Source organism: Vigna radiata, chromosome 6 (genome assembly GCF_000741045.1).
Source record: "Vigna radiata var. radiata cultivar VC1973A chromosome 6, Vradiata_ver6, whole genome shotgun sequence".
Lineage (NCBI taxonomy): Eukaryota > Viridiplantae > Streptophyta > Magnoliopsida > Fabales > Fabaceae > Vigna > Vigna radiata.
In genome coordinates this window covers 2,635,067-2,661,195 of record NC_028356.1, presented here as the reverse complement: position 1 = coordinate 2,661,195, position 26,129 = coordinate 2,635,067, and the positions used below count along the sequence as shown (strand labels likewise).

General features: G+C 32.6%; 1 protein-coding gene across 4 annotated transcripts; it reads right to left on the bottom strand.

Annotated features, from left to right (window-relative positions):
* Nucleotides 1-172: 172 nt before the first annotated feature.
* Nucleotides 173-18,980, bottom strand: LOC106764564 (protein CHROMATIN REMODELING 5). Of its 4 annotated transcripts, XM_014648832.2 has the most exons (32): nt 18,581-18,980; nt 17,867-17,984; nt 16,819-17,687; nt 16,632-16,690; nt 16,048-16,485; nt 14,117-14,341; nt 13,837-13,920; nt 13,605-13,664; nt 13,415-13,518; nt 13,147-13,198; nt 12,161-12,227; nt 11,021-11,114; nt 10,852-10,939; nt 10,641-10,775; nt 8,599-8,790; nt 8,442-8,509; nt 7,823-7,916; nt 7,601-7,725; nt 7,438-7,501; nt 6,783-6,995; nt 5,584-5,826; nt 5,398-5,508; nt 5,111-5,200; nt 4,771-4,953; nt 4,542-4,622; nt 4,177-4,413; nt 3,215-3,370; nt 2,933-3,110; nt 2,665-2,846; nt 1,549-1,890; nt 1,377-1,470; nt 173-1,203 (listed from the first exon to the last, which is right to left on the bottom strand). In XM_014648832.2, exons 3-32 carry the CDS (start codon nt 17,564-17,566, stop codon nt 728-730), a joined length of 5,283 nt encoding a protein of 1,760 aa, XP_014504318.1. In that variant the 5' UTR covers nt 17,567-17,687; nt 17,867-17,984; nt 18,581-18,980; the 3' UTR covers nt 173-727. The 4 variants fall into 4 exon arrangements, with proteins under 4 accessions (XP_014504318.1, XP_014504317.1, XP_022637619.1 ...); XM_014648831.2 differs by lacking the exon at nt 17,867-17,984; XM_022781898.1 differs by lacking the exon at nt 18,581-18,980 and having other exon boundaries at nt 17,859-18,536.
* Nucleotides 18,981-26,129: the final 7,149 nt, after the last annotated feature.

The following is a 26,129-nucleotide window of genomic DNA, read 5'->3' as shown; positions in this document are numbered from 1 at the left end:
AAAGACCGACTAACTACAACACAACACCCTAATCAAGTGCAGAATAGAAGCCATACATGAATCACTAGAATAAAATATTTAATCTTAAAATATAAAGGTGAGGGAATAATTAAAAATACTAATGGAAAATGCATTACTTGAAACGCAAGAATCCTAACCAAATGCAAGAAAGTTTGGGCAAGAAGGCGAGAAATCGCTTTCCATTGATGAAACTCAGTTGAACGAGCTACAAAATCTTGGAAATTATAGCTATAATTACCACAAAAAATCAAATACATTTGTCTACATCAGCTAACATACTTTATGGAGTGAGCAGTAAAATCCAATAAAATTGCAGAATTGACAATGTACACTTTCCTAAGTATGTCTATAGCAAGTGGGTAAAACTCTTCGCTTTTCAAGATTTTCGCCATGTCACTTTTCTTGGTCATCTTCAAAGAAAGGGGTAGAAATCAAAAGGGAAAAAGAAACAATTGGCAAGACTAGCTTTTCATCTTGCATTATAGATCTTTTGGGCTTCAGCCATTTTTGTTCAAAGATGTGAATCCCAGTGTAGGGATATTTCTCATATCCGCCAAAAGACACCAAAAAGGGATCCGCAAGATCTTATTCCCATGGGTGGAAGAAAAAATTTCCACAGAATGTACAATAGCTGAAGCTGTATAAATGCAGAGGGAAATCCATCCACCAACACTTATAATCAGCCACTCAAATTCCACCAACCTGGTTACTTTATACCTGAAGAGAAGCCCTGTCTTGAAGGAAATCCACCAGGTTGCGTCCTGTAAGGTTTCTCATTAGCAAAGCGTTTATCCGAGGGACCGGCACCAAGGATCCCAAGTGAGTTAGGATCAGTAATCCTGAGTCCATTACTTACGGTCCTTTGAGGTGGCGGCTGACCCTGGAATTGATTATCACTTTCAGCTCTTCTTCTTCGTTTCCATGCCTCAGATTTCCCACTATTATCAACTGGTTCTGGCGTTTGATATGTACTCATATTTTTTAATCCTCTTTGCCTCTCCATATGGCGACGGAATGGGTTTCCATTTCTGGTAAATGAAGCAGATACCGATCCATTGCCGTGAGAAGGGCCAACACCTGCCTCATCTTGCTCCTGTCTAAGTTTGGAATATATTTGATGAAGCCTTTCCCCTGAAAGATGGGAAAAAGTGGAGACGTATTTCCACAGTCGCACAGTCATTCCTGTAAATAAGCAAACAAAATAAATCAATATGAACGAGACAACAGAATCCTAAAAATGATTAACCAAAACAAATGTTGACATATCCTTTTAAGAAAATGAGAGCCGAATAAAAAAAACAAGAATTCCATACACAAACAAAGCAGAAACCTTCCCAACTGGAATGAAAACTTACTATCTTGCTTATAGGGCTCCTCTTCATGTTCCGACACAATTTGATCTATCCTTCGCCCGAGAAGTTGCAAATAGTTGCGTATTTTTGAAAGCACCTGAGCACGGAGGAATATAAACAATGCAGCTATGAAAAAGAAAAGACAAACTACAAGGAGAAAAGCCAAAAGACACACCTTCTCCTTGGGAAGATTGGCACTAGTTTGCTGCAACCTGTGAAGACGTTTCAAAGTCTTCATTTCTTCGACCATTACATCTTGACACCATTCCATCCATTTCACCTCCTTAAACTGTTCGTATACTTCCTCGTTGTCAGACATTTCACCCTCTTCCTTTACTATAGATTCAACCTTCTGCGGTTTTTGAAATCTTTCCTTTCTCATTTGGACATTAACAGAACCTGATTTTTTCTTTTTCTCCTGCCCACGTACCAATGAGATGATATTATCTCGCTCTTTCTTTGAAGGCTTCCGTCCGACTTTGCTATTGGCGTTTTTCACACCAAGAACAGCAAGTTCCTACACAACAAAAATCAAGATACCATGGTAAGGGACAAATACTGAAAACAGATTCAACAAATGACGGGTCCCAGAGTAAAAAAAAATTAGTACGAAGTAGATCTTAAATTGCTGTAGGGGGGATTTTAGCATGAACATGAAAAGGATCAGGGCATTACTTCAAAATTCAAATAATCTTAAACTACAGGAATACACAAAACTAGTGTTAAAAAAGATGCCAACATACGTCACGGAGCATGCCATAGAAATATGGACACCGTGAATGTAAGTCTAAAATGAAAATCAGGTGAAGGACAACCATTGGTGTGGACTTCAAAGTCCCAGAGGAATTTACAAAAATGAAACAAATAAAGCCAACAATTCATAAATCTACTATTTACACCAGTCTGAGATGACACCCTTGTTCATTCACTTTACAAACTACCTTCTCCCATAACTCTGTCAACTCAATATCTTGTTATGCTAGAGACTATAAGCATGTATGTTACCCTCAGTTCATATTATGACCACCCCCCAACTACTACGGTAACTTCTCCAACTCTTCTCTTCTTGCTAGTAAAAACCTTGGTAATTGAGGATATAAGTGTGTAGCATTCAATGCCAAAGAAACTCATGAAGGGTAATTAACAAATTATAGAAGAATAGGTAGCATGTAAAAGCATTAAAAAAAACAAAGGAAAAGGAAGAGATTAAAGATCCATTAGTAGAATTGTAAATTGTAAATACAGAAGAAACAAAAGGCAAAATGAAATTAAAATTTAAGTAATTGCATACTTGCTCCAAAAGGGCATTAGCACGGTCTTTTAAATTTGGAGCTCGTGGTAAGAAAGTTTCATGGTGTTGAAGTTCTACTGGTGCAATTTTTTTCGTGAGGCCAAGTCTTTCATCTAATCTTATCTTTTCCCAATTACCAAAACCATGGAAATATATTCCAAGAAGCAATCTAGCATCATCAACTGTAAAAAAGTAAAATAAAATTAGCAAAGCAGAAATTAAGTAAAAGGAATATATAAACACAAACTATACAAGAGGATAAACCTACTTTGATTCCATCCACAACCTTTGGACCAGTTTGATGGTTTGAGATATGACAGAACACGAAATTGTGCAATAGGATCATCATATCGATCAATGCGCTTTGCCAAAAGTTGAAGTTGTTGGACACGGGTAAGTAGATCATTTGCCTTCACAGGGACACCAAAAAAATCCAGCAGAGGCCCCTGGATGCAATATTACATGTGAAAAGCTTCTAAGGATTCTAGGGAAAAAAGAATACTAATAACCATTTCAACCCATATTCTAGGGAACTTAATGTTATACCAACCTTCACATCTAAATTTCCAAGTTCCACTGCCTCTGTACAGCCATCAATAAAGGCATTGAAAAGTTCAACCTGTGCTCCAGTTGGAGCCGCACCAACAGCACCACCCACCTCGGCAGCAATTAAGTCAATTTGGCTCTCATTGCCATATTTCATAACCTGGTAAAGAAAATTATTTACTACCAAATAGAATAAAAAAATGAAGCATACATAAGACCCATTGCACAAACACCAAACACAAACTGACGAGGCATAACAAGTCCAAAGAACAAAAATAAAAAGAATAGGTTATACATGAACTAAAAAGAGATGAAAATGCAACGTTTACACACCCATTTACTATTATGACCAAAAGTGAAGTACAACAATAAACCTTATCCAACAAAAGGAGAAAATAAAAAACCATAAAAGAAATATGTCATTTCTAAAACAAAAAAGAGAAATTTCATAAAGCAAACACTTTTCCAGGCCACATGATATCCACTTTGAGCTTTAGAGTAAGTCAAGCTTAGCCCAAGACCATAACGTGCACACAAATGCCCATATTAGGCTTTATACAGTTGTTGAAGAATGCAAAAAAATTAATTGCTTTAGTCATGCGGAAACAAATTATAATTTAATATTAAATTGCAATTGGTTAAAAAGAAAGTTTAAAATCAGTTAGTAATTTGGTGCAACCTCAAGCTTATGGCTTCATTCGTCCATGTATAAATGAAAAATTTACCAAAAATTTACCCAAATATGAATGTTTAACTATGTTTTATTTCTGCCCAAATACAAGTAAAAGTTCAAATACAGATCCTATATCACCTAGTGAGCTAAACTTTTCAGGAATGGAAGTGAGAAACAGCATGAGAATGGTTGGGATGAAGACTATCAATATACTGATCTAGGGAACGCATAGAAAGTTTCCAGTATAGGAAGATAACATAAAGAAAAAATCATTAGAAGTAATAGAATCTTACAGAACGAGAAAAACGAAGTGCGTCTCTTTTAGATAAATTGCCATATGACCAATTTCTCACTTGAACACATGCTCCTTCAATCATCGGTACTGCAGGAGCAGAATAATCTGGTTTCCGACGTTTCTGAACTCGTTCGGGTGGTTCAGCTTCCTTCTTTTTTCTTTTATTAGTTTTTTCTGATGGATCAACTTCTGCATAGCTTTTAATATTTCTAGCAGAACGAGGAGCAAGAGCTTCCTAAAAGAACCAAGATAAGCCAGGTAAAGCATCAATTAAAACAGACATTACATACACATAATTCTTAGAAACTCAACAGCATTAGAGAAAATTATTTAAGAACATATCTATAAAGTACAGGTTCAAACCTCTGCTTGGAACACAGAATCAGGTTTTATCCATCGGCTCCAGAAACTCCCATCATCTTCATCATTGCAAAAATTGGCAACCTACAGTTTAAAAGGTAAAGAGAATTATTAGCATTTCCTCATCATATCCAAAACTATATCTTACCCAACCCAAAATAAAAATAATATTACCAAAATAGCAGATTAAAAACGTAAACAACATAATTCATGGTAATCTGCACAATCTTACCTTAAAGGCACTTAATAACTCATTTCCCTGTTCCCCGTCAGCTTCCTTCTCTTCAACCTTCTCTGCTCTTTCAAGAATTTCATCTATATCCATACTTAAGAGTCGTTTCTTGCTTTCTTCATCATTTCTTTCTTCCTTAAAAAGCTCCTCAGCTCCAAATCGTAAGATTGCAGACAGCTCATTCTGTCATTTCAGAAGCAAATTATTGGTGTAGTAATTGTGCAATTAAGTAAAAAAAGTAAAGTATGCAGAACCTAAATCGAGTTTTAGTATCTACAAAAACATGATATAGTATGATGAAAGTAAACTAATGAGTATACACTCTTACAAATGTCCTTACTTTGTCAAAATAACTGCCTCCTTTTTTGGCTTCTTTCTTCTCCAATCTACCCTCTGCATTCAATTTTTGAATCACCAAGTGGTCCAGAACCTATGGAACACACTCACATGAAAAAGGACAAGAAATTATTGACCTAAAGCCAAGTCATTAAGACATTGAAGGTCTATTACGAACATTATAGAATATATACACATATAACATACATACAAAATATAAGACGCCAAAGTTAGAGAGAGAAAGGGATGAAACAAAAACAGTCACGGGATATCCAGTGACTTATAACATACCATTTTCTTCTTAGCACGTTCCAGAATATCTTCCTCAACACTTTTACTTGTCACAAATCTATATATGTTAACAACTTCTTGTTGCCCAATTCTATGAGCTCTACTCATTGCCTAAAAACATAGAAGTGACAGTAAGTACCAAATATTTTGTTGATTAATAATAAAGTTAAATCAGCAGCATAATACCTGCAGGTCATTTTGAGGATTCCAATCAGAATCAAATATTATAACAGTGTCGGCTGTGGCAAGGTTGATACCCAAACCTCCTGCCCGCGTTGAAAGAAGGAAGCAAAAATCATCACTACCAGGTGCATTGAAATGATCCATTGCCTGCTGTCGCAGCTCAGCTTTTGTACTGCCATCAAGCCTCTGAAATTGAAATCCTCGAAGTGACATATATTCTCCCAGTATATCCAACATCCTAACCATCTGCGATACACCTTTGACAAGTTAGTATATCATAAACTAATCCTTACAGCATATTACAATCAAACAAAAATCAAAGCAGACTAGGATGCTTACACAAGCAACATCAATAAGCTATTTAAGATCTTAACATCCACCTGTTTAAGAACTTTGTACAAGCAGAGTCCTAAATCAATAGTGAAAGATTTAAGACTTCAAAGAGATCAGCAATCATCTTTGTTAACCAGAAATCAGTAAAGATCAATTAGTATTTTCATGAGCAGTAATTTTATCTAATCAATTAAACGAATTTTTTGTTTCAGTTCATAGATTCTTAAAGGGATTTAAGGTCTTAAAGGGAAATACTGATCAAAATGTTGTTTCTGTTTTCTTTAATTATTGTAAAAAATCACTGGGCTGTTTTATAGAATGTTTTCCACACTACTTTTCAATCTTCATCTCCAAAAACCCATACTTCATCAAAGAAAAATAAAGTACCTAACACATGCTCAGGCCAAGCCTGACCATATTTAATGCGTATCTGGTGACTGGGAAGAACCATAATATCTATTATTACTTCTTGTCAATTAGTTGGGGGGTTCGGGTTGTTGAAAATTGAAATATGACCATGCTAACAATACCAGCGAAATGAGTATGCCCAATAACACCAAGAGACCAAAAACTGAGTTTACATTATCTCGTCTACTAAAATTCATAAATTTAAGTGAATAATATTTAAAACAGCTGAAGAACACATTACGATCAAGTGAATAGTATTTAAACCAACCAAAAAGTAAACTTCATTTTTAACGGCTATAAGTAACCCTAAATAGAAACATGTACAAGGATGAGTTAAAACAAGAAACAACACTACTCAAGAAAAAGTATGATGAAATATTTTTGAGCTAAAAGCTTCCATTTATACAAAGAAATACTAAGAAGCACATTCAGTATATCAGTTTTAATTTTCAAGAACAAACCTGAGAGAAAATCAAAACCCGATGCTTGGTTTCATGCAATCTAACAAGCAGCTTATCAAGTATGACAAGCTTGCCGCTGCTAAAAACAATTCTCTCTAGTTTACTGTTATCACTACTCCCGGAATCCCCACCATAGCCATGATCAGCACTTTCAAACAAGAAGGGATGGTTGCAGCACTTCTTTAATTCCACCACAATATTTAGAAGAGAAACCTGAAAATTAGCACAAAATTATAAGTAATCATGTTTTGAAAGAATAGAAATATACATTATGAAATCAAACTTCTCAAAATTGTCAGTCCAGGTGATATTCAACAGACGCAACATTTCCTATTAATATCTTCTCCCTCTAATTTAATATCACACCAAAATCGAGAAAGAAATGCAACTCTGCTTCATGATATGCACATAAATTTACCTCAATGTATTTTTTTCCCTAAATAAAAAATAATTAAATCTTAAATACCAACAAAAAACCAAACTATCTCTGGCTTCCTACTCTTGACAAACAAAGAAGTTTAGTTTGCAATGTGGGAAGAAACCAAGTTTCATAGCCAAGTATTGGCATTTCTATCTCAATAATCATGATGAAGAAAGCTTGCAATCCATGTACTTATAAAAAATGATTGTTAGGAACACAGAATAGAAATTTAACCTGATTCCCACGAACTCCTTTGTTCAAATTGTGAAAATTACGTTCCAAAATCCACTTATAATACCTACATGATGGAATACATTAACAGGAATTAAGAAAGTGAACTTACAAGAACATCATTTTCTCAAAAGAAAAATATTTCAGAACCTAAAATTGCACTTACTGTTTCTGAAGAGGAGACATTTCAACCCGAAGGATACGCTCAATTTTGGGAGGTAATGATTTCTCCACATCTTTGATAACTCTTCGAAGTATGTGAGGTCTCAACTCTGTGTGAAGATTTGCAAGCTAACAAAAAATAATTTATGCACTTCAACTTACAATTCAGAAAAAAAAAAATCAATTAGTAGAGAAACAAGCAGAGGGTATCAATAAAAATTTATACCTCATTTTCATTAAAAGAACTCAGATTCTTATAGTTTTGAACAAATTCATCTTTGCTCCTGAACTTATCAGGATCAAGGAAATGAAGTAAGGCCCTACAAAACAGGGGGGGAGGATGGGGTTGGGAAATTGTCAAACAAACCAGGAAAAACAAAGCAAATAAAATAACTCACAACATACACATAACCTAAATAGAAATCAATTTATTGGACATGTTATGCAGAAATCCAGGAATTCTATGTGAAAAGAAACAATCAATCAGGGATGTCTCCCAAAAAAATGTATTTGTCAGAATGCATACACATACTAATTATACGTTAATGACAGACAAAAAACAAGACAAGAAGCACCGTCAAGACTGGGGGAACATAATCTAAAATGTACTTTAAATGGTTAACATCAATGATATACATATCATTCATTACATCATGCATCGAGCACCTAAGTATATATCCTTACAAGAATTTCCTGGGCACCTTCACCAATAGATAGGAGGAATCATCTATGTTAAAATTTATTAGCACTTGTCCATGCAATAATATTAAGAAATCCATCATATCCACAAAAGATACAAGTTTCTTTTTTCACAAGTCAAATATGAACGGAAATGTTAATGATACCATAGTTCTTCCACACTGTTCTGTAGAGGAGTACCAGTGATAAGCAACTTGTTCTTGGTGCTAAATTCCTAGGAGATTAGTATAAAAACAAACCATAAAAATTAAAACTCTATCATAAATAATTGCACAAAAATAAAATAAGAGAAATGTTACGTACTGAAAGTGTCGTATACAACTGTGCCTCACTATTTTTTAGCCTATGAGCCTCATCCACCATCAGGTAACTCCATTTGATTTTGGACAGAACAGCCTTATCCTTCAAAACTACTTCATATGTCGTCAAAAGTGCATTGAATTTTATTGGCTTCCCAGGTCTTTTTTCATTATAAAATTCATACAGTTGACAAACCTGTCACAAATGTAAACCAGGAAAAAATCATATGTGAAATAAATAAAATTAAAAGCTTGAAGTTACCAACAATCATATACACTATGTATTCAGCTTCGCAAGAAATAATCAAGTAAAACAAAGACAAGCAAACATCCACAGTGAAGCAAAAAAAAGGTGATTAAATGCTGGGATAAAAATCGAATCGTGCAAGACTTGACAAAAATCATAAATCATAAACTAAGGTTGTACTCTGTTTTTCAATGTAAAATCGGTTTAGGATAATTGAGCATCGAAGTTGAAAAAGGTGCTAAAAATTGGATGCATGGTGTCTCAACACATATTTAAGCATTGAAAGAAGTAATTAAAAACGCTTGACAGCTTTAGCAAAATGACAACCATTAATTGCTCATAATTAGACATAAAGATCTCTATTTCTTAAGGATATGTTCCACGAAACAAAGTTGTAATTTCAATATATGCAAGACAAAAAAAATACAATGTGCCTAACAAAATTGAAAAATAGCAATTCCTGAACAAAGTTAACCATGAACATAATATGCCTAAAAAATGAAAAGGAGCATGAGAAAAACTTCTATATCCATCAAGAGCAAAACAAAGGTGGTTCAACATTAAAAACAGTTATAATAATGAAAAACAAATATAGACATCATCACAGTTGACAGCAACTCAACGTTCACAATAACAAAGATGAAGAAAAAGGGCAAGGGCAACCATGAATTAATGTCCATATTCCAAACCTAGGACGTCAATAGTCATCATTGAGTCACTTTGAAATCATTACCATCACAGCCGCTCTCCCATCAGACTGGAGTGGTATGATTGCACTTCTGGAGTGGTTTAGGTTTCACAATCGGCAATTCAGAGGAAACCCCAAAAAATGTCCTTGCTATTTCATTTAGTGAGGGTAATTTAGGATTTTACAGTTCTTATATTTTGGCTTTAGTTAGATTGTGAAACAGGCTCTCTCCCCACAGAACGCAAGCACAACTCCTATTCCCCAACTTCCCAACCAACAATTCCACCTTCTTCCTTTCTTCGCCAGTGATCTTCATTTTCCAGCAACCAGCCAAAATCATTTTTTCTTCTTTTATTATTCTCATCCTTTCTTCATTTTTCCTTTATTTTGAAAATGAAGTCCATACCATTATAGCCTATATATATATTATGATCCCCTTTCTTTGATCTTATGCCCCCTTTCTTCGTTTTCCCTGTTCTCTTTCCTTCTTCCATTTTCTCCTTTATCACTGGCTGCAGCAATATGAATTCTTTTATTTTACACTTCTATATTCTGCACAGCAGAATCAAGGCCGTGAAGACTTTGTTTCCTTGACTTTTATATCTGTTCAAGTACTGAGTTATTATTATTAATGGTGACTAGGATTAGAACAGAAATCATCCCGCTATGCCAATTATGGGGTAGGGCACTCCGCTCCATTAACAAAAATGACAACTACGTTCCAAACAAGTATTACTCACACCCTCTACCATTATAAAATCATCTCAGCTAAACAAATTTAGTTAGCGCTTTCCACAGAACAACCCCAAACTAAACTACACCCCCCCCCCCCACATGCTTTAATAATTCATTTATTCACCTAATTGTATGGTACAATACATGTTCTTGAACAATGGAGAAGAACCATGTTACCATCAGCACAAAAAAAAACATAAAGATGTTGTGCATCTAAGCTGGGTTAACATTAACATTTTAAGCATTAATGCAGTAACTAATTACGGACTACATATCTCACTCAGCATACATATCTGCAATAAGACAATCCACTGAAAATGTACTACATATCAACAGATTTTATAGCTTCATTTGCACATGAACCAATATGACTCACCTCTCGACTAGCTCGAGTACCAACATATATGATAATATTCATTTCAGGAAGCCACTTCCTGAATTCTTTGGCCCAATTTGATAAAGTGGAGAGCGGAACAACTACAAGAAAAGGACCATGGATTTGCTGGGCATTCTGTGTAAAGAACAAAAAAGCATGTATTATTAAATTGCAAAGGCAATTATAATCAAATAGATAACTGATATTACACCTGTAGAAAACCAAGCATCGAGACTGACTGAACAGTTTTTCCAAGGCCCATTTCATCAGCTAAAATGACATTTGTATCATTTCTCCAACTGCAAAATGCAAGAGACAGATTTAGAACATCAAAAATTTAAAACAAAACGTGACAGACAAACAAATACAAGCATGCATACCTGTTAACAAGAAAGTTCAGACCCTCAAGTTGATAATCACGGAGCTTTCCACCCTTCAACCACTCAGGTTGTTCCTCAAGCTTCCGCAAACTTGCTAAGCATCAGAACCAAATATTAAAATCAGAATTTACATAGGTAATATAGCATATGCTATTCTGTAAATGTCATAATGAACAAAAACATCTACGTATGGCATTAAAATAACCAAAGAACTAATAAAAGGAAATAGGCTTCAGAAGTAAGGAAATACAAAAAAAAAAAAAAAGTAAACAATCAAATAACCCCCTTTAACCAACTTTCTCTAATTTAAGCCTAAGTAGTGATAAAGTGCACCATTGTAAAAGATCTTCTGATTATTGTTAAAACTACAAACACCATATAAGTTTTGCCCAGAAACAGAAAAAAAATGGGAAAAAAAATCTACGTATGGCATTAAAATAACCAAAAAACTAATAAAAGGAAATAGGCTTCAGAAGTAAGGAAATACAAAAAAAAAAAAAAAAAAAAAAAAAAAAAAAAAAAAGAAAAAAAAAAGAGGTAAACAATCAAATAACCCCCTTTAACCAACTTTTGCCCAGAAACAGAAAAAAAAAATGGGAAAAAAAATCAGTTAAATTCACTAAGCAAATATAATATAATGTTAAAATTACATATTAAGAATATATGTAAAATAAATGGTGACACATAAAACAGTAAAAAAAAAATTAGACCTATATCTTGAGGATTTTCCTGACTAAACAGTTTATCTAATCGTAAACAAGTAAAAAAATGAGGTTTTGCATATTTAAAAGTATGCTAATAATATACTGAGTAGAAGAAAAAACAAAAAAGTAATAATTTTCCTCACAACCATGTTTAATAGGAAAAGACATTCTACTAAACAGAATTGAGTAAACCAAGACTGACAAGCTCCTAGTGATATTACCAAAACTGTCATTCACTTCTGGAACACTGGACAAATTGGTAAAATTGTTCAAGATATTGTAGGTCTTTTGATTTGCAATTTAAATTACAAATGCCTAGAACATAGAAAATAATGGTGGATAAAAAACAATAACATAAATCTTCCACACCAGCAACCATGTCAAGTGCATACACAGAATTTGTGGAAAACTTCTGGATTTTATTGAGTCTACCAACCTTTACTTTTCTTACGCTGAGAATCCACCATCTTTCCTTGAACTGCTGCCATAGCAGCCTCACGAGCCTGTTTATGCCAGAACATAAAGGTAAACAGATAGTGTCCAAATTATCATATAACAATGTATATATATCTCATCTACGTGCATGCATTGCCCAGCACTTATAAACATAAATGCAACAACCAAGCCTAGTCCTGTTTCTAGTGGGTTGAGATGTGAAACTCCTAAGGCTACTGCAAGTCTAAAACTCAAGCATGCACAAAACCACAAGTTTAATCCAACTGAAGGCACAAAGACAGGAGAAAAAATGCACACTCGACAGGAACATTAAAAGGAAAATCCAACATCAGAGGTCAAAGAACGAAAACGGAAAGTTTCAATCAAATGAAACAGAGGGAACATCTATAGTGATCCAAATTCAACTAAATTTTGTTACAGTATCCTATGTTTTAAGCAAATTATCCATTCATTTCAAGATGATGTGCCATTAAGTGGTCAATATAAAGAAGCATGGACGCTTAAGCAAAACCAGCACATACAAATGTTGTCTAGTAGTACAGTTAATGTGCCTTGTATTTCTGAAGCTCCTTATTTTGGACACTGCCAGGCTAAGATAGTTTAACTTGGCTCAGTAATGGCAAATGACTAGACCATAAAAATAAAAAAAGTAAACAGTCAAATCCGATATCCAAGGCATGAAAAAACACCAAGAACATCTAATTGTTCACTTAGTTGTATCCCTGCCACATACTATCCCATTTTTGTAAATCAATCAAGTCCTTGTATCCATTTCGTATCATACCTAAACAACAGGTATACTCACGCTCAACAAAAAATATCTATTTAGCCATGCCATCGTAATTTGCACAAGCCCAAATAGAAGACAGATAGTTGGATGATAACTTCCACAAGAATTACTAAACCCAAGTAATGAACTTTTCAAAACTGATATTGTAACAGGAATAGAGTGAAAAAGAGACTTACCTTATACTCGTCAATAGCATTTTGGGCAAAAGCAATATCAGTATCCTTTTCCCTAGAGTACATTAAGAGTGACAATTTACATTTTATCAATAAAACAATAGCTGTCTATTAACAGTTAAAAACAATGTCTATAAGATCTAAAAGTTTAAAGCAGTGTACAACAATTCATATAGATCAATCCACCCTGCTTCTAACATGAAGCAAAACATTTCATAAAAAATCAATAAAAAATAAAGTACACCATTGCTAAATTTTTAGAGAAATGTACCAAGTCGCTTCAGCATAAGATAGTCCATGCCACTTGACCAAGTATTCTGGAATAACATCGCCAGAATTATCTTTGCTGATTCTATCTGCAATTATCCTTTCCACCTAAAAATACAATAACAATCCAATTAACAATACAACACACAAACAAGAACAGAATAATGAAAATATTGCACTTAATGAAAGCCAACCTGACTGTTCTGTTTTATAATATCTAAATCCATCTCCTTACTAACATCATTGACCTCAATCTGCATAAAGCATCAGACAAACAAGAAAATATTGAAAAACACAAATATCAAAGTTCGTTAACAGATAAACCATTTACTCCAAATAAATTTCCAGTTCTGCAGTACTTATAGCCTGCAGCCCTATTAAATGAATCAGAGCATTTGAATTGACTGGCTGAACTAAAATATTTACCTCCTCTCTTGAGATTGACCTCCTATACCTCATGTCTTCCATTATTTTCTTTGTATAATTCAAAACCTTCTTAAAACCACTGAGCTGCAATCTCTCGTATAGACAGGATGTATTACATTTCAACCAGAAAGAAATTAAAAAAATAAAAATACATGGAAAACTAAAATAACCATACGATAGGAAGTAGGATTATTGTGATAAAAATAGAGACAGAAAGAAAGAAAGTAGTGACAGCATAACTCTTATAATTCATAATAAACAAAAACAATAAATATCATACGTTTTGCAGCTCCGCAAAAGATTTCCATTGACAGTGCAAATGTGATTGCCCTTTCCATTTTATCAAAAATTCCATCTCATTCCAATCAATTTCCGAATCAAACAAGTGACTCATTAAAACAGGCTCTGTTGATCGGTTATTCCTTTCGGCATCTTCTGCTGTGCCCTTTGGTTGATGCCAAAGCACCTTTTCAATGGAGTCACTATCTTCCTCATCAATTTCTTCCTGAAGAACACAAAGAATCACATAATATAAGCACATGTTAAGTCAATAGGATGTATCATAACAACAAAACTAAATAAAATCCCCACAAACAAGCCTTTCCCATATAAATAAAAATGTTATTAGATTATAAAATCTTCATTTCTAGATTAAATCACACAGATCCAGCATACTTCTATGTTGTACTCAAACAAAACTATTATCCTTAAAAAGGAGAGCTTGGAGAAATCTCAAATGTCAAAACAAATGCTACTGAAATTACCATCTTGCCACTTGGGAATAAATCCTTTCAAGCAATCGGAAAACCTCATACCTGAGGTCTCTCCACAACCACCACACCAAATGTAAGGAATAAAACAGCTGACAAAAATTCCTAACAAACACCAATGATCTTCCACCAAGTAAGTGGTTGTATACCACTCTATTTAGACAAAATATTCAAATTCACAAGCTTTCTTCAAGCCAGTATTCATTCTCTGATTTCCCACTTAAAAATTTCACTTCGTTACCTATATCCTTAAAAAATCATTAATTTGTCTGAATGCCACATTAAAACAAGCCCAGGGTTTGAACCAATTCTTCTAAGTAAAACACCCTATAAATTTAATAATCCTACCTCTTATGCACAATATTTCAAGCCAGTATACATTCTCCAATTCTCCACTTATCCTACCTCGATATTTTTTCCGAATGCCAACTTAAAACAAGCATTGGATTTGCACCAATTCTCCTTAGTAAAACACCTTATAAAATAATCCTACCTCTTATGCACAATGTTTCATTCTAAAAATAATGAAAATTAAAAGAAACAGAAAAATAATAGATAAATTCATAATCACCAATTCATCACACATGTAATTCCATTTCCTAACTTTATTCCATATCACACTGAAACTGAGGAATAGAAATACATTATTTTCTGATTTCAACAGCAATCAATCAGACCTTCAACTTCCTACAAAATATATTAACCTGAACAAGAAATCATGCAATGCCACATCCACCCGCCCTCCAAAATGATAAAACAAACATCTTAGAAGGACAGAAGATACTAGTAACAGATACGAAAATTATTGGGATAACTTTTTGTAGTTGTTTATGTATCTATTTGTAGCCAAACTCGCCTAGTGAATAACGTTTTGTTGTTGTTGGTCTTTCCTGATTTGGAACAGTTTTATTTGGTCAGGTTCAAAAGTAAGAGAAAATTCTGCAGGACTGTACAGGTTATGCAACCCATTCATGTACTGATGTACACTGCAAATTTAGTGGTATTTCACTACTTTGCAGCTTAATTTCATTTAGGATTGTGCTTTTGGCTCCTCTATAGATTACTCAGATCTACTAATGGTTGTTTCAAAGGAGATGTGATTTCCATGTCTTCTTTCTAATAAATCTTGTTTTGTCGTCAAATATATGTAAAACATATCCTTGTTAAATAAACCCACAACTTCCTAAGAATACGCTGCCAAAATTATTTACTCAAATAAGAAAAAATGTGTCTAATCAGTAGTCATTTACTATGCAAGTAAAACAGCCCTTGGAATTTACATTATAGAAGTGACATGATTATTTGAGTCTTACATATATTACAATCAACATTTACGGAATTTTAGTACATAAATAAACCACAAGACATTTACACCAAACTACAGACACCCCAAAAGAAGGAGATAGAAATCATGCTCAGATGTGAACAGTAAAGATTGTACCTTTTGGGACTTTTTCTTTTTCCCTTCATCGACTTCTTCACTTTCTTCACTTTCCACATATGATACCTTCCTAACAGACCTACTAGACGTCCGAACCTCACTGTTGCGCATAGAAAGACCTGTAACTGAAGAAGAACGACCATTATTTTTGCGAGCATGAACACCCCGCTTTTTTGAGCTTTTGAAATCCTCGTCACTGTCATTGTCAGAATCCTCAGTTGTTGACTCATTGTCCTCAAATGATGATTTAAGTCTTCTTTGCCGTCCAGATGCAGCATACGCTTTGCGATCTCTGGTAGATTTTATGCTCTGTCCAATCTTACCTCGTTGCCTTCCTTTAGGCCGTTTTGCATAGAAAGACTCATCATCATCTGAGACAACTATATTTTCATCACTGTCATCATCTTCATCCGAGCCTTCACCTTCCCAATCTTTATCCTGTGTAACAGTTAAAGCATTTGATATTCAGAAACACCCACCAGACACATTAACTTCAAAACTAACAGTAAAGAAAAATTTAGCTTCTAATAGACTTATGCAACCCCTTACTACATAAATTGCAACAACAACCACGCATAAATTACCTTATTTCCAGCATGGCCAATTGTGGCAGGCTCAAAGTCTGCATCATCAGGGTCATCTTCTGCAAGATGTTAAAATTAAAAAAAAAAAAAATCACAGAAGTGCATCACTAATTAGAACTAGATAAAAAGAGCCAGATATTGGCTAATTTGAAACAGTATTCCACACTGAAGAGAATGTTTAACACACCATCAGCTTCATCCTCTTCTTCATAATCAGCATCATCACCATCGTTATCATTATCTCCATCATCATCGTCATCTTCTTCAGCGTCGTCTGAAAACCTTGAATTCCTATGCAAAGTTCTATTTGCAGTGGATGACATCCGTTGTGGCCATGAATTTGATTCAGATGGCTTTTTGATACCACCGTAATGCAGTGAATCACTTTGCTCTTCCCCATCCTGCTCATAATACTCATCCGACAACATCTCTTCTGCAGGAACATCTGAGAGACCTCTGGGACCTTTTCCTGCCTCCTTTTGTCCATCATCATCATCTGAGTCTAATCTTTCTGCTCTTCCATCCAATGAATTATCTTCAGACCCATCAGCATTTCTATAATCTGAACCACTTTTTGATTCCTGCCCAGATTCAGAACCATTTTGAGGGCCCATTTGCCCACAGTCCTTCCAAAAAGTTGAACCCCACCTTCCCATAGTAGCTGTTTTACTACCAGCAGTCTGCAAGTTTGAGTCCTTCACAGCATCTCTGTCATCCATTGTTGCCTCAGTTTGCAGTCTCCCGGAACCATTTGGTTCGCCTTCACTCTCATATTGTGCCTCCATGTTCATATCAAATTCTTTCTCGCTAGAAGTTGCATCAGTACACTCATTACCTACTGATCTATGAGTTCTATTTGCATTCTGTCCTTGGCTTTTATCTTCCATGACACCATGGGAGACTGTATCATTTGTAAAGTTCCTGAAGAAAGCCATCCTATAACATATGACTAACCTACAATTATCTTTACTCCAGTCTCCTCACTGTAAGTGTGATTAATCATAATAAAAAAAGAATATCACGTGCTCCTTCAGTTATCTTCTGACTCCACAAAACCTGAACAACGGAGAAAACGATTTAAGGTCAGCAGGAACCTAATGATGGTTGGCGCAGGCATAATGTAAATATAATACAGAAGAATGCAAGTTGGATTAACTAACAAAATAGAAAACCCGTATTACAACAACCCAGCATTGATAAAAAGGACGTAGAGGAAAATAATAGGACCAGTTTACATCTTCTGAAAGACTTTCACAAATACATGCTGATAGAACCACCAAGCATGCTTAGCTCTTAAGTAGTCAAGTTAGGTTCAGGCGTTCATCCAGTGGTGACTCCATAGAGTTGCAAGTCCTTCACAGACAGCTCGTTAATTAGTAAGTTAAAAATTCACATGTTAATAGTTCCAAAGATTCTCTAGCAATCAAGTAATGGGCAGATGGAAATGAAAAAGAAAAACTCGTTTCGGGTTGAATTTGAGTGGAACTTGACCAAGGTGAGGTAAATTCGATTCAAACTTCAAATTCTAGGTTAAAAACAGTCCTATATGTATTATTCTAAGTTCACGGACGAACCACATTGATCAAGGAGTGAAAGCACAGCTTCAAAACGAGTGTCTAGTGTAACGGTCAAAACTGAATACCGTTAAGACTCGTATTTCGCCAGAATCGAATTTCAACACTGTTCAATGCACAAAATGATCATCACCGAATAAAAACAAGTTAATCTCCAAAAAGAGACGGCATAACCGAATCGAAAGGGAGAAAGCAACGGATCGAGAAGCAAACTCCACGAAGCTCGTCGCTAAAACCCTTAAGGCTTGGAGAACGCAACCTCGCAAACAAAAAACTACCTAAATCCAAAATCGGAACCCTTATTCCGAAACCCAATCACTATGCAATGACCAAATCCATTTGTCGATGATGCAAGCAAGAGCAAGCGACTCTCACCTTTCCACCTGGTAGAGGTGAAGGGAGTTCCGGCAATTTGGTTCGAGCGGAAGGAACCACGGCAAGCGACAGTGCACAGGTTAATAATCGTGCGCACTCCTCCTCCGATAAGGACACGCCGGAAACGGAATCGCCGGCTTGGAATATCAAAGGAAAAGAGAAAAAAAAAAGAAGGGAATCGGTTGGTGTTAGAGGAATCGCGACAGAGCGAGATTCGAATGATGGAGCGGCCGCGTAGAGATTCGCCGGGGGCGGCGTCGGCGGCGGGTGGTAACTTCCGATTTAGAGAGTAAAACGACAAAGCGATTGGGATTAAACGACGATGGTGTGCAGATGAAAGACGAGAGAGTCTTTTTGTTAGCCCTTTTTTTTTTCCTCAGAGAGAGACACACGGAGAAAAGAAAAGGATATATTAATAATAATGTGAGGGAAAATTTTGTAATTTTTTTATTATTTATTTACGCTTTTTATTTTAATTTGACTTCATGACATTCAACCAACCACATTATTCCATGTGTCAATAACATTGCTTATTGATTGAAGGTAAGGGCTGAGGTAAATCAGCCTACACTATTTATTTTAAATTAATAATTATCTTTTTATTTGTATCTATAAAATCATGAAATATTCTAAGAATAAATCTTTATTTGAATAAGAATGTATGACCAAAAAAAATTACAACAACAATTAAAATTAAAATACTTTTAAGAATTATTGTCTTTTTAAGTATTATTAAATTGTTATAAGTCTCATAAAAAAAATTATATTGTTCTACATATATTTTTAGTTTATATTTAGGTGAGAGTAACAAACTCAAAATACTACTAAATACATAAATCAATTCACAATATATTATTATTATTATTATATAAATCAATTGATCTAATAGTCATTATAGTTTATTATCTAATATTTTTAACAAAATCAATCTACGATATTTTGTAATCATCAGAAATCAATATATTTTTTACTTATTACTAGCTTTTCTTAATATTTTATTTTTTAAAATTTATGAAATCTATTTTGTTTATCATTTTTCTTTATTTTTAAATAATTTTCAATGTTGTTTAAAATAATATATCAATAAATAAAAATAGCATTATGTGATTCTAAAATTATTGTATTGTAAAATATATCAATGAATAAAATTATCAATAAATAAAATTAAAATTTTAAAATTTTAATTACAATACAATGTAGATTATTAATTGTTCATCTTACAAGTTAAAATGATGCCTTTTATAGTAAATACTAATTTTACAAATTTACAATAAGTTTTCGTTTTAAACTTTTTTCCTAAAAGATCACAAGAAAAATTATTAAAATATGTATCATAGTTATAAAAATATTGTAAAGCTATATCATAATTTTTCTTTCATTTTTAGAGAAAGACTTTTGGTAAGAAGATTTCACACAAAATAAACTAATTAATTTAAGAGGAAATAGTTTTGAGATTATTCATGTAATGCATCATATATTTGGTATTATTGTTAAGTATTAATTATCACAAAATAATGTATTTGTTTAGATAGATATTTTGCACAAGGATGAATGAATTTTCACAATATATCTTTCATATACTCAATGATAAAATTTTATAACCACTTTCTATTGATATACATAATTTTATAATAACAAACTTTTAAGATCATATATATCATCTCGATTTCATTTGTTTAGATATAGATAAGTGAAAATTTTGAAAATGAAATTTCAAAATATATCCTTTACATACACAAAATGATAGAGTATATGCACTTTTTATTGATATTATACAAAACCTTTCAATAACAAACTATGAAAACCATATATGTCTTGATTTTATGCAGCAATACAAGAATGATAAATTTTGCAATCTAAAACTATTATGACATTAATCATTGAAACAACTGATCAAATTAATGACAGTGTTCTAGCATTGATTTCACTCACTCCATCAAATAATAATAATAATAATAATAATAATAATATAATAGTAATAATTATATTTTTAAATATTGATAATAAGTCAATATTATTTTAAATATTTGTCACTTTCTCAATGTATATATTTATTTAAATTTATAATGAGACAACTTCCTACTAAATTAAATTGTTAGAAAACACCAGATTATATACTTACACCAATGTTTAATTATAACCAACTTTACATAACAATTTGTAAAGTAAAAAAAAAAAATCACGGTATAAAAATTTTAACACATGTCAAAGAGAAAAAAACATGACAGCTAATTTTGTTTCCAAAGAGGTTTTTGAGAAATGTAAGCTTCTACTAAGTTGATAAGTTCATATAACGATATAGCCTTGCGTGTATGATGAGAATGTCACTTTCTTGTGAACATCTTATGATAGGATGATTTTGATTTATAGGAGTTACTTCACTTTATTATAAAATAATATATCTATTATTATATTAATTATTCACATGCTTTAATCATAAAATAATTAATTGAAGGTTATAAAATATATTTTTTTTTATGATATTATATATCCTACAATTAAAAAATTACAAAAAGTTTTAAAGAACAACATCATTTCAAATTTAATAAAAAAAATTGATGTGTGGAAGTCTAGAAATTTATGTTTTAAAATTGACTGTGAATTTAAAACCACGAAGTTAGATTATTTTAATATTAAAAATTGAAGTACAAATAGGTTTTTTATAGATAAATTTCAATATTTTAAAATATGTATTTTTTTATAAATATTTCATTATAACTTTTTTTCATTTTTTTTAATATATGTTACAAATCATTTATATTTGAAGATTAAAGATAATAGAATCTTTCCTAGCTCATAAAGTTCATTTAATCAATTTCTTAAATAAAATAAATTGATTTTTTGTTTTTTTTTTTTGTTGATTCTTCTTTTATATGTGGCTTTTATTCAACTTGCATATAGTGTTTGTGTTTGTTTAGTTAGTTTATGTTGATCAATGGTCATAATATGTTCCTAATCGTGTTTGTATTATTTATAAGGACAAATTGAGCTACCTGTGTGTGTGAATAATGTTTTAGAAGTCATCGAATTGTTTAGTCATTTTTTAGGTAAGGAAAGTTAATTACATTGATTTTAACTCATATACAAATAATAATTGTTGATTTATATTTGTATGACAATTGATTGTGTGATTGAGTTATTTGATGAAATATTGAGTTAGATGTTTTTAATAAAATTTTGATATGTTATATGATTAAGATTACATTGAAGTGAATAAAGTTATTGAATGGTATTTAATATTGTAACATCCCAATTCCAATTCTGATAGTTATGAAAAAAAAAATATATGTTCTTTTGATAGCGAAAAACAAAATAATTCATTCATATAAATCTTAGACTGAGGTAATAAACAATAAACCATCACAGTCCCATTAAAGGGAAATTTATTACAAACTAGAAATTTCCAAATCAACTGAAAATAAAATAACATAATTCAATTTAACTGAAATTGTTCAAAAACAAAGAAAATCTTTCCCATTCCATTCCCGACTTCTTTTCGCTCTAATTATCAACTAGAACATTTGTATCAACATCTGCTCCCGTATAACAACACGAGTTATACGATCATCGCATTCATACACAAACAATAAGGGTAAGCTACCATATTCAAATACAACATCAACACATCAATTATTAAGTAACAAAATGATATGGTTAACATGACGTATTCAATTAAGTACACCAAAATCAATAAATACAGAAGATACACACTGTCTCTTTGTACTCTCTCATATAAAACCTGTTCACCAAAACAGGACAGTTCGAGTCATCCTCCACCGCAGCTTCAGATCTATCTCCCTTGCTCCTCAAGACTTATGAGTAAAAACTCTGCTACTTTCACAACGGGCACTATACTCAGCTCGATTGGAAAACCTACGGGCGAGACATCCAACCCTTTCTACCCTCTCGAAAGAGGAAAGAGTGGCACTCGAACCTTGTCTCTTCTACCGCCTTTAATAGACGAAGCGACCTACCTTTCTACCCTCTCACACGAGGAAAGGTACTATCTCGGTTTTTACACCGACACAGTGAGAGTACATATTTCAATTATATCAATACTTAAAATAATGCTCGAATATTATCATCACGCATTTTATTTACTCTAACATATATTCCTGTCAAACCCATAGTATTTCGTCGTAACCAAAATCACATATATATAAATAAACAGTACTCGCGTCATATAAAAATGATACCCGAAATCGATACATAATTCATGCACATATAGACACGCCAAACCTCAGAAAGTTTCTCAAATTGTTACACATTTTATTCTCTCTCATCTGCATCAAACTTTAAGACACCTAACCCAGACTTTATTCGATACTGCATATTAAAGAGTTCAATTAATGAACGAAGCAGAGACTATTACGTTATCCTGCACCACTTAACAAAATAACATTCTATATCCTTATCATATAATATTATCTTATATTATTTCTGTCCTGGACCAATATAATATTAATCATATAACCCATATAATATAATTTATAAAACTAACCTACGCCACATGTAATGTTATAAATTAACCTAATATTATAACGTCAATCACATAACGTCAAATAATAAACTAATATAAAAACATTCATAGTTTAACTTAATGAAATATTATCTATGAATTAATCTAATATAAAATCATATCACTGACTCACTTTCACGTGTTTGAATTTGTTGATGCCATCCAAATAACCCACCTAGAAAAGAATACTATTGCATCCAAAATATATTATAAACTGTCTTCTATGAATTTCATCACAGCATCACTTTATACACTCAAAACTGATAAAATATTAGCTTCCAAGGTTTTCTTGCAGACTCGCCTTGTTTTTATGGTCTTTCATTTAGTCGACTAAAAATGCTCTCATAACTAATTTAATCACAAAAAAAAAAGACACAATGCAATTTCTAAACTTTTCTGATATAACATTTCTTCCCAACCTTCAACCCATCTCTCATGCAACACCCATCAGGTTCTTAAATCACTACTATCAAACCAGTTAACAAACTTGACATGTACCTTATCACTATATGCATGCAAAGCATATTCCTACTGCACCTATGATCATATATTATATGCATCGTCGCATCAGAAAGTGGCTATGACAATCTCGGTTAAACACATCAAAAAAATCATGCAATGTCTCCTCTCTATGATAACTTTTCAGAATGAAATCTCCATAAAAAAAATGCAGTGAACCCCATTACTTCTAACCCAGTATAAAATTTCACCTGTGTTTTCTTCCACCTATGTTAATGCCAAAATATACCCCAGTGAGATTATTATACCTAGATCCACCACTAACTTGAACAACCCTTCTCGGTCCAAGACAACCGGGCTACATCCCTGACCAAGTCGAACATGATGAACATTACAGAACCTAGGGAGATCTAAATTCTATATTCATAAATTACTATATATAAACCTGACTCTCTGCGTTTACGTCAAACCCTACCGAAAGAATCATAAAACCAAATCTTACACTGAGAAAATACATGGATTCACAAAAATCATTCATCACAGTATATATTGCGTTTTGATAAAACAACACGTAACATAACCATAATTCATACAAAAGCCACAGTAAGGGTATCAAGCAACATACATAGAATAATGCGAAACTTCCCTTACCTTGGATGATCCTAGGTTTCCAGTCAAAACTTTCACCTCTTTTCAAGCTCACTTCCTTGCCTCAAATAACTTCAAACTATTTCCTTTGATTTTCCAGCCCCTATCTCACAATGCACCCCCTCTTTTCTCTCTGTTTTCTTATTCTTCTTCTTTTAACTTTATATCCAGTACGTAATATAATCTCCCTTCACTTCCCTACTTTAATACCCATAATTCCATTAACTCTAACTGCTCACTCCCTTCTGTTGCCTTTCTTTTCGGAGAGATATCTATAACGTTACAAAATTAAAACTAAATCTCCTTTAATTATTTATTTAATTATTTTATTTTATTCTATTTTTATGTTGTTACTACCCATAATTTTAACTAAGTGACCCCACCAATAACCTTTCTCTGCAACACAACTTAATTCCTCTAAAGTACATAGACCTCATGCTGAATAAAATAATTAATAACAGAGCACAACAATTTCTAACCCATTGGAAAAAAAATCAAATAAATTAATAAAATAAATAAATAATTTATTCATTAGTAAAAATTAAAACACAAACCACTAAACCAACAAGGAACTATCCCAACAAAATTTATGTTCTAAAATTTTTAGGGTCTTACAAATATGATGGTTGATTGTTTGGGCATTTATAGTCATTGTTAGATTGAAACTAAGAGATGTGTGTGGTATAAAGCTATAAAATATTGTTTTACAAAATTATGCTGACTCATTGAGAGAACATGTGTTACTAAGCTAGCTCAAAGTCTAAGAGCTACTAACTTGGTCGTCATCGGACGAGAATATGTTCGTTGGGTGAGAATATGTTCGCTAGGTGAGCTCAAAGTCAGAGAACTACTGACTTGGTGTTTGCTGAGCGAGAATAATCTCATTAGACATGACTAAAAGTAGATAGCTTCCTGACTTGACAGTGGTTAGACGAGACAAATCTTGTTGAACAATTTTTCATGACATTTTAAGCCTATGTGACCTAGTGGTGACCTTCTTGAATAAATTATATGGTCGCTAGACAACCTTACGTGATATCATAATATTATCATTTCCACTATCTTGAAATTTTAAAAAATGGTTAAATTGTTAAAAAAAAATGTAACATTTAAAGAGATGATAAAATCGATAAAATAATTATTTTAAATTTAAAAAAATATTTAAAAAGTAAATTTGAAAAAAAAAATACGACCACGAAAAGAATTATTTGTATATAGATATAGATGAAATATTCTATATTCTTCAAAACGTGTTCTTAATTTAGTCCTAGGTGATAACAACCAACTCAAAATATAATTAAATACATTATTATAACATAAATCAATTAGTCATGATAATTATAATCTATTATCCAATGATCTTACTCATATAAAAATATTCAATTTAGAGATTCATCTTATAATAACCAGAGATCAAAATCTTTTATTTTAGTTATTTATATACTAATTGTAAAACATTTATATTATATATACTTCATATACATTTAAGAGAAAAATACTTATCCCTACAAAAATACATGAATACATGAATAGGTGAAAAAAAAAGTCTTAAGTTTGTCTTAAACATATTTTATTTTTATACAATCATAATAAAATAATATATAAGAAAAAACACTAAATTTAAAATATTGAAGATTAAGATTAACACAAATATATATACAATGACAAACAACAACAACTAAAACCTTGCAGTAAAAAAGAAAAAAAAAACTTATTTAACTTTATTCATTTGATATAACTTTGAAAATGTTATTTTAACAATTTATTTTATAACTTTTTTACAACATTTATATAATAATTCGTGATTAATCTATTTTAGATATGCAAATTAATAAAATAATAATATATAATTTATTGTCAAAAAGTTGTTAGAATATCATAATAATGTAACTTTTATCCAAATCTAAACTTAAAATAAATACC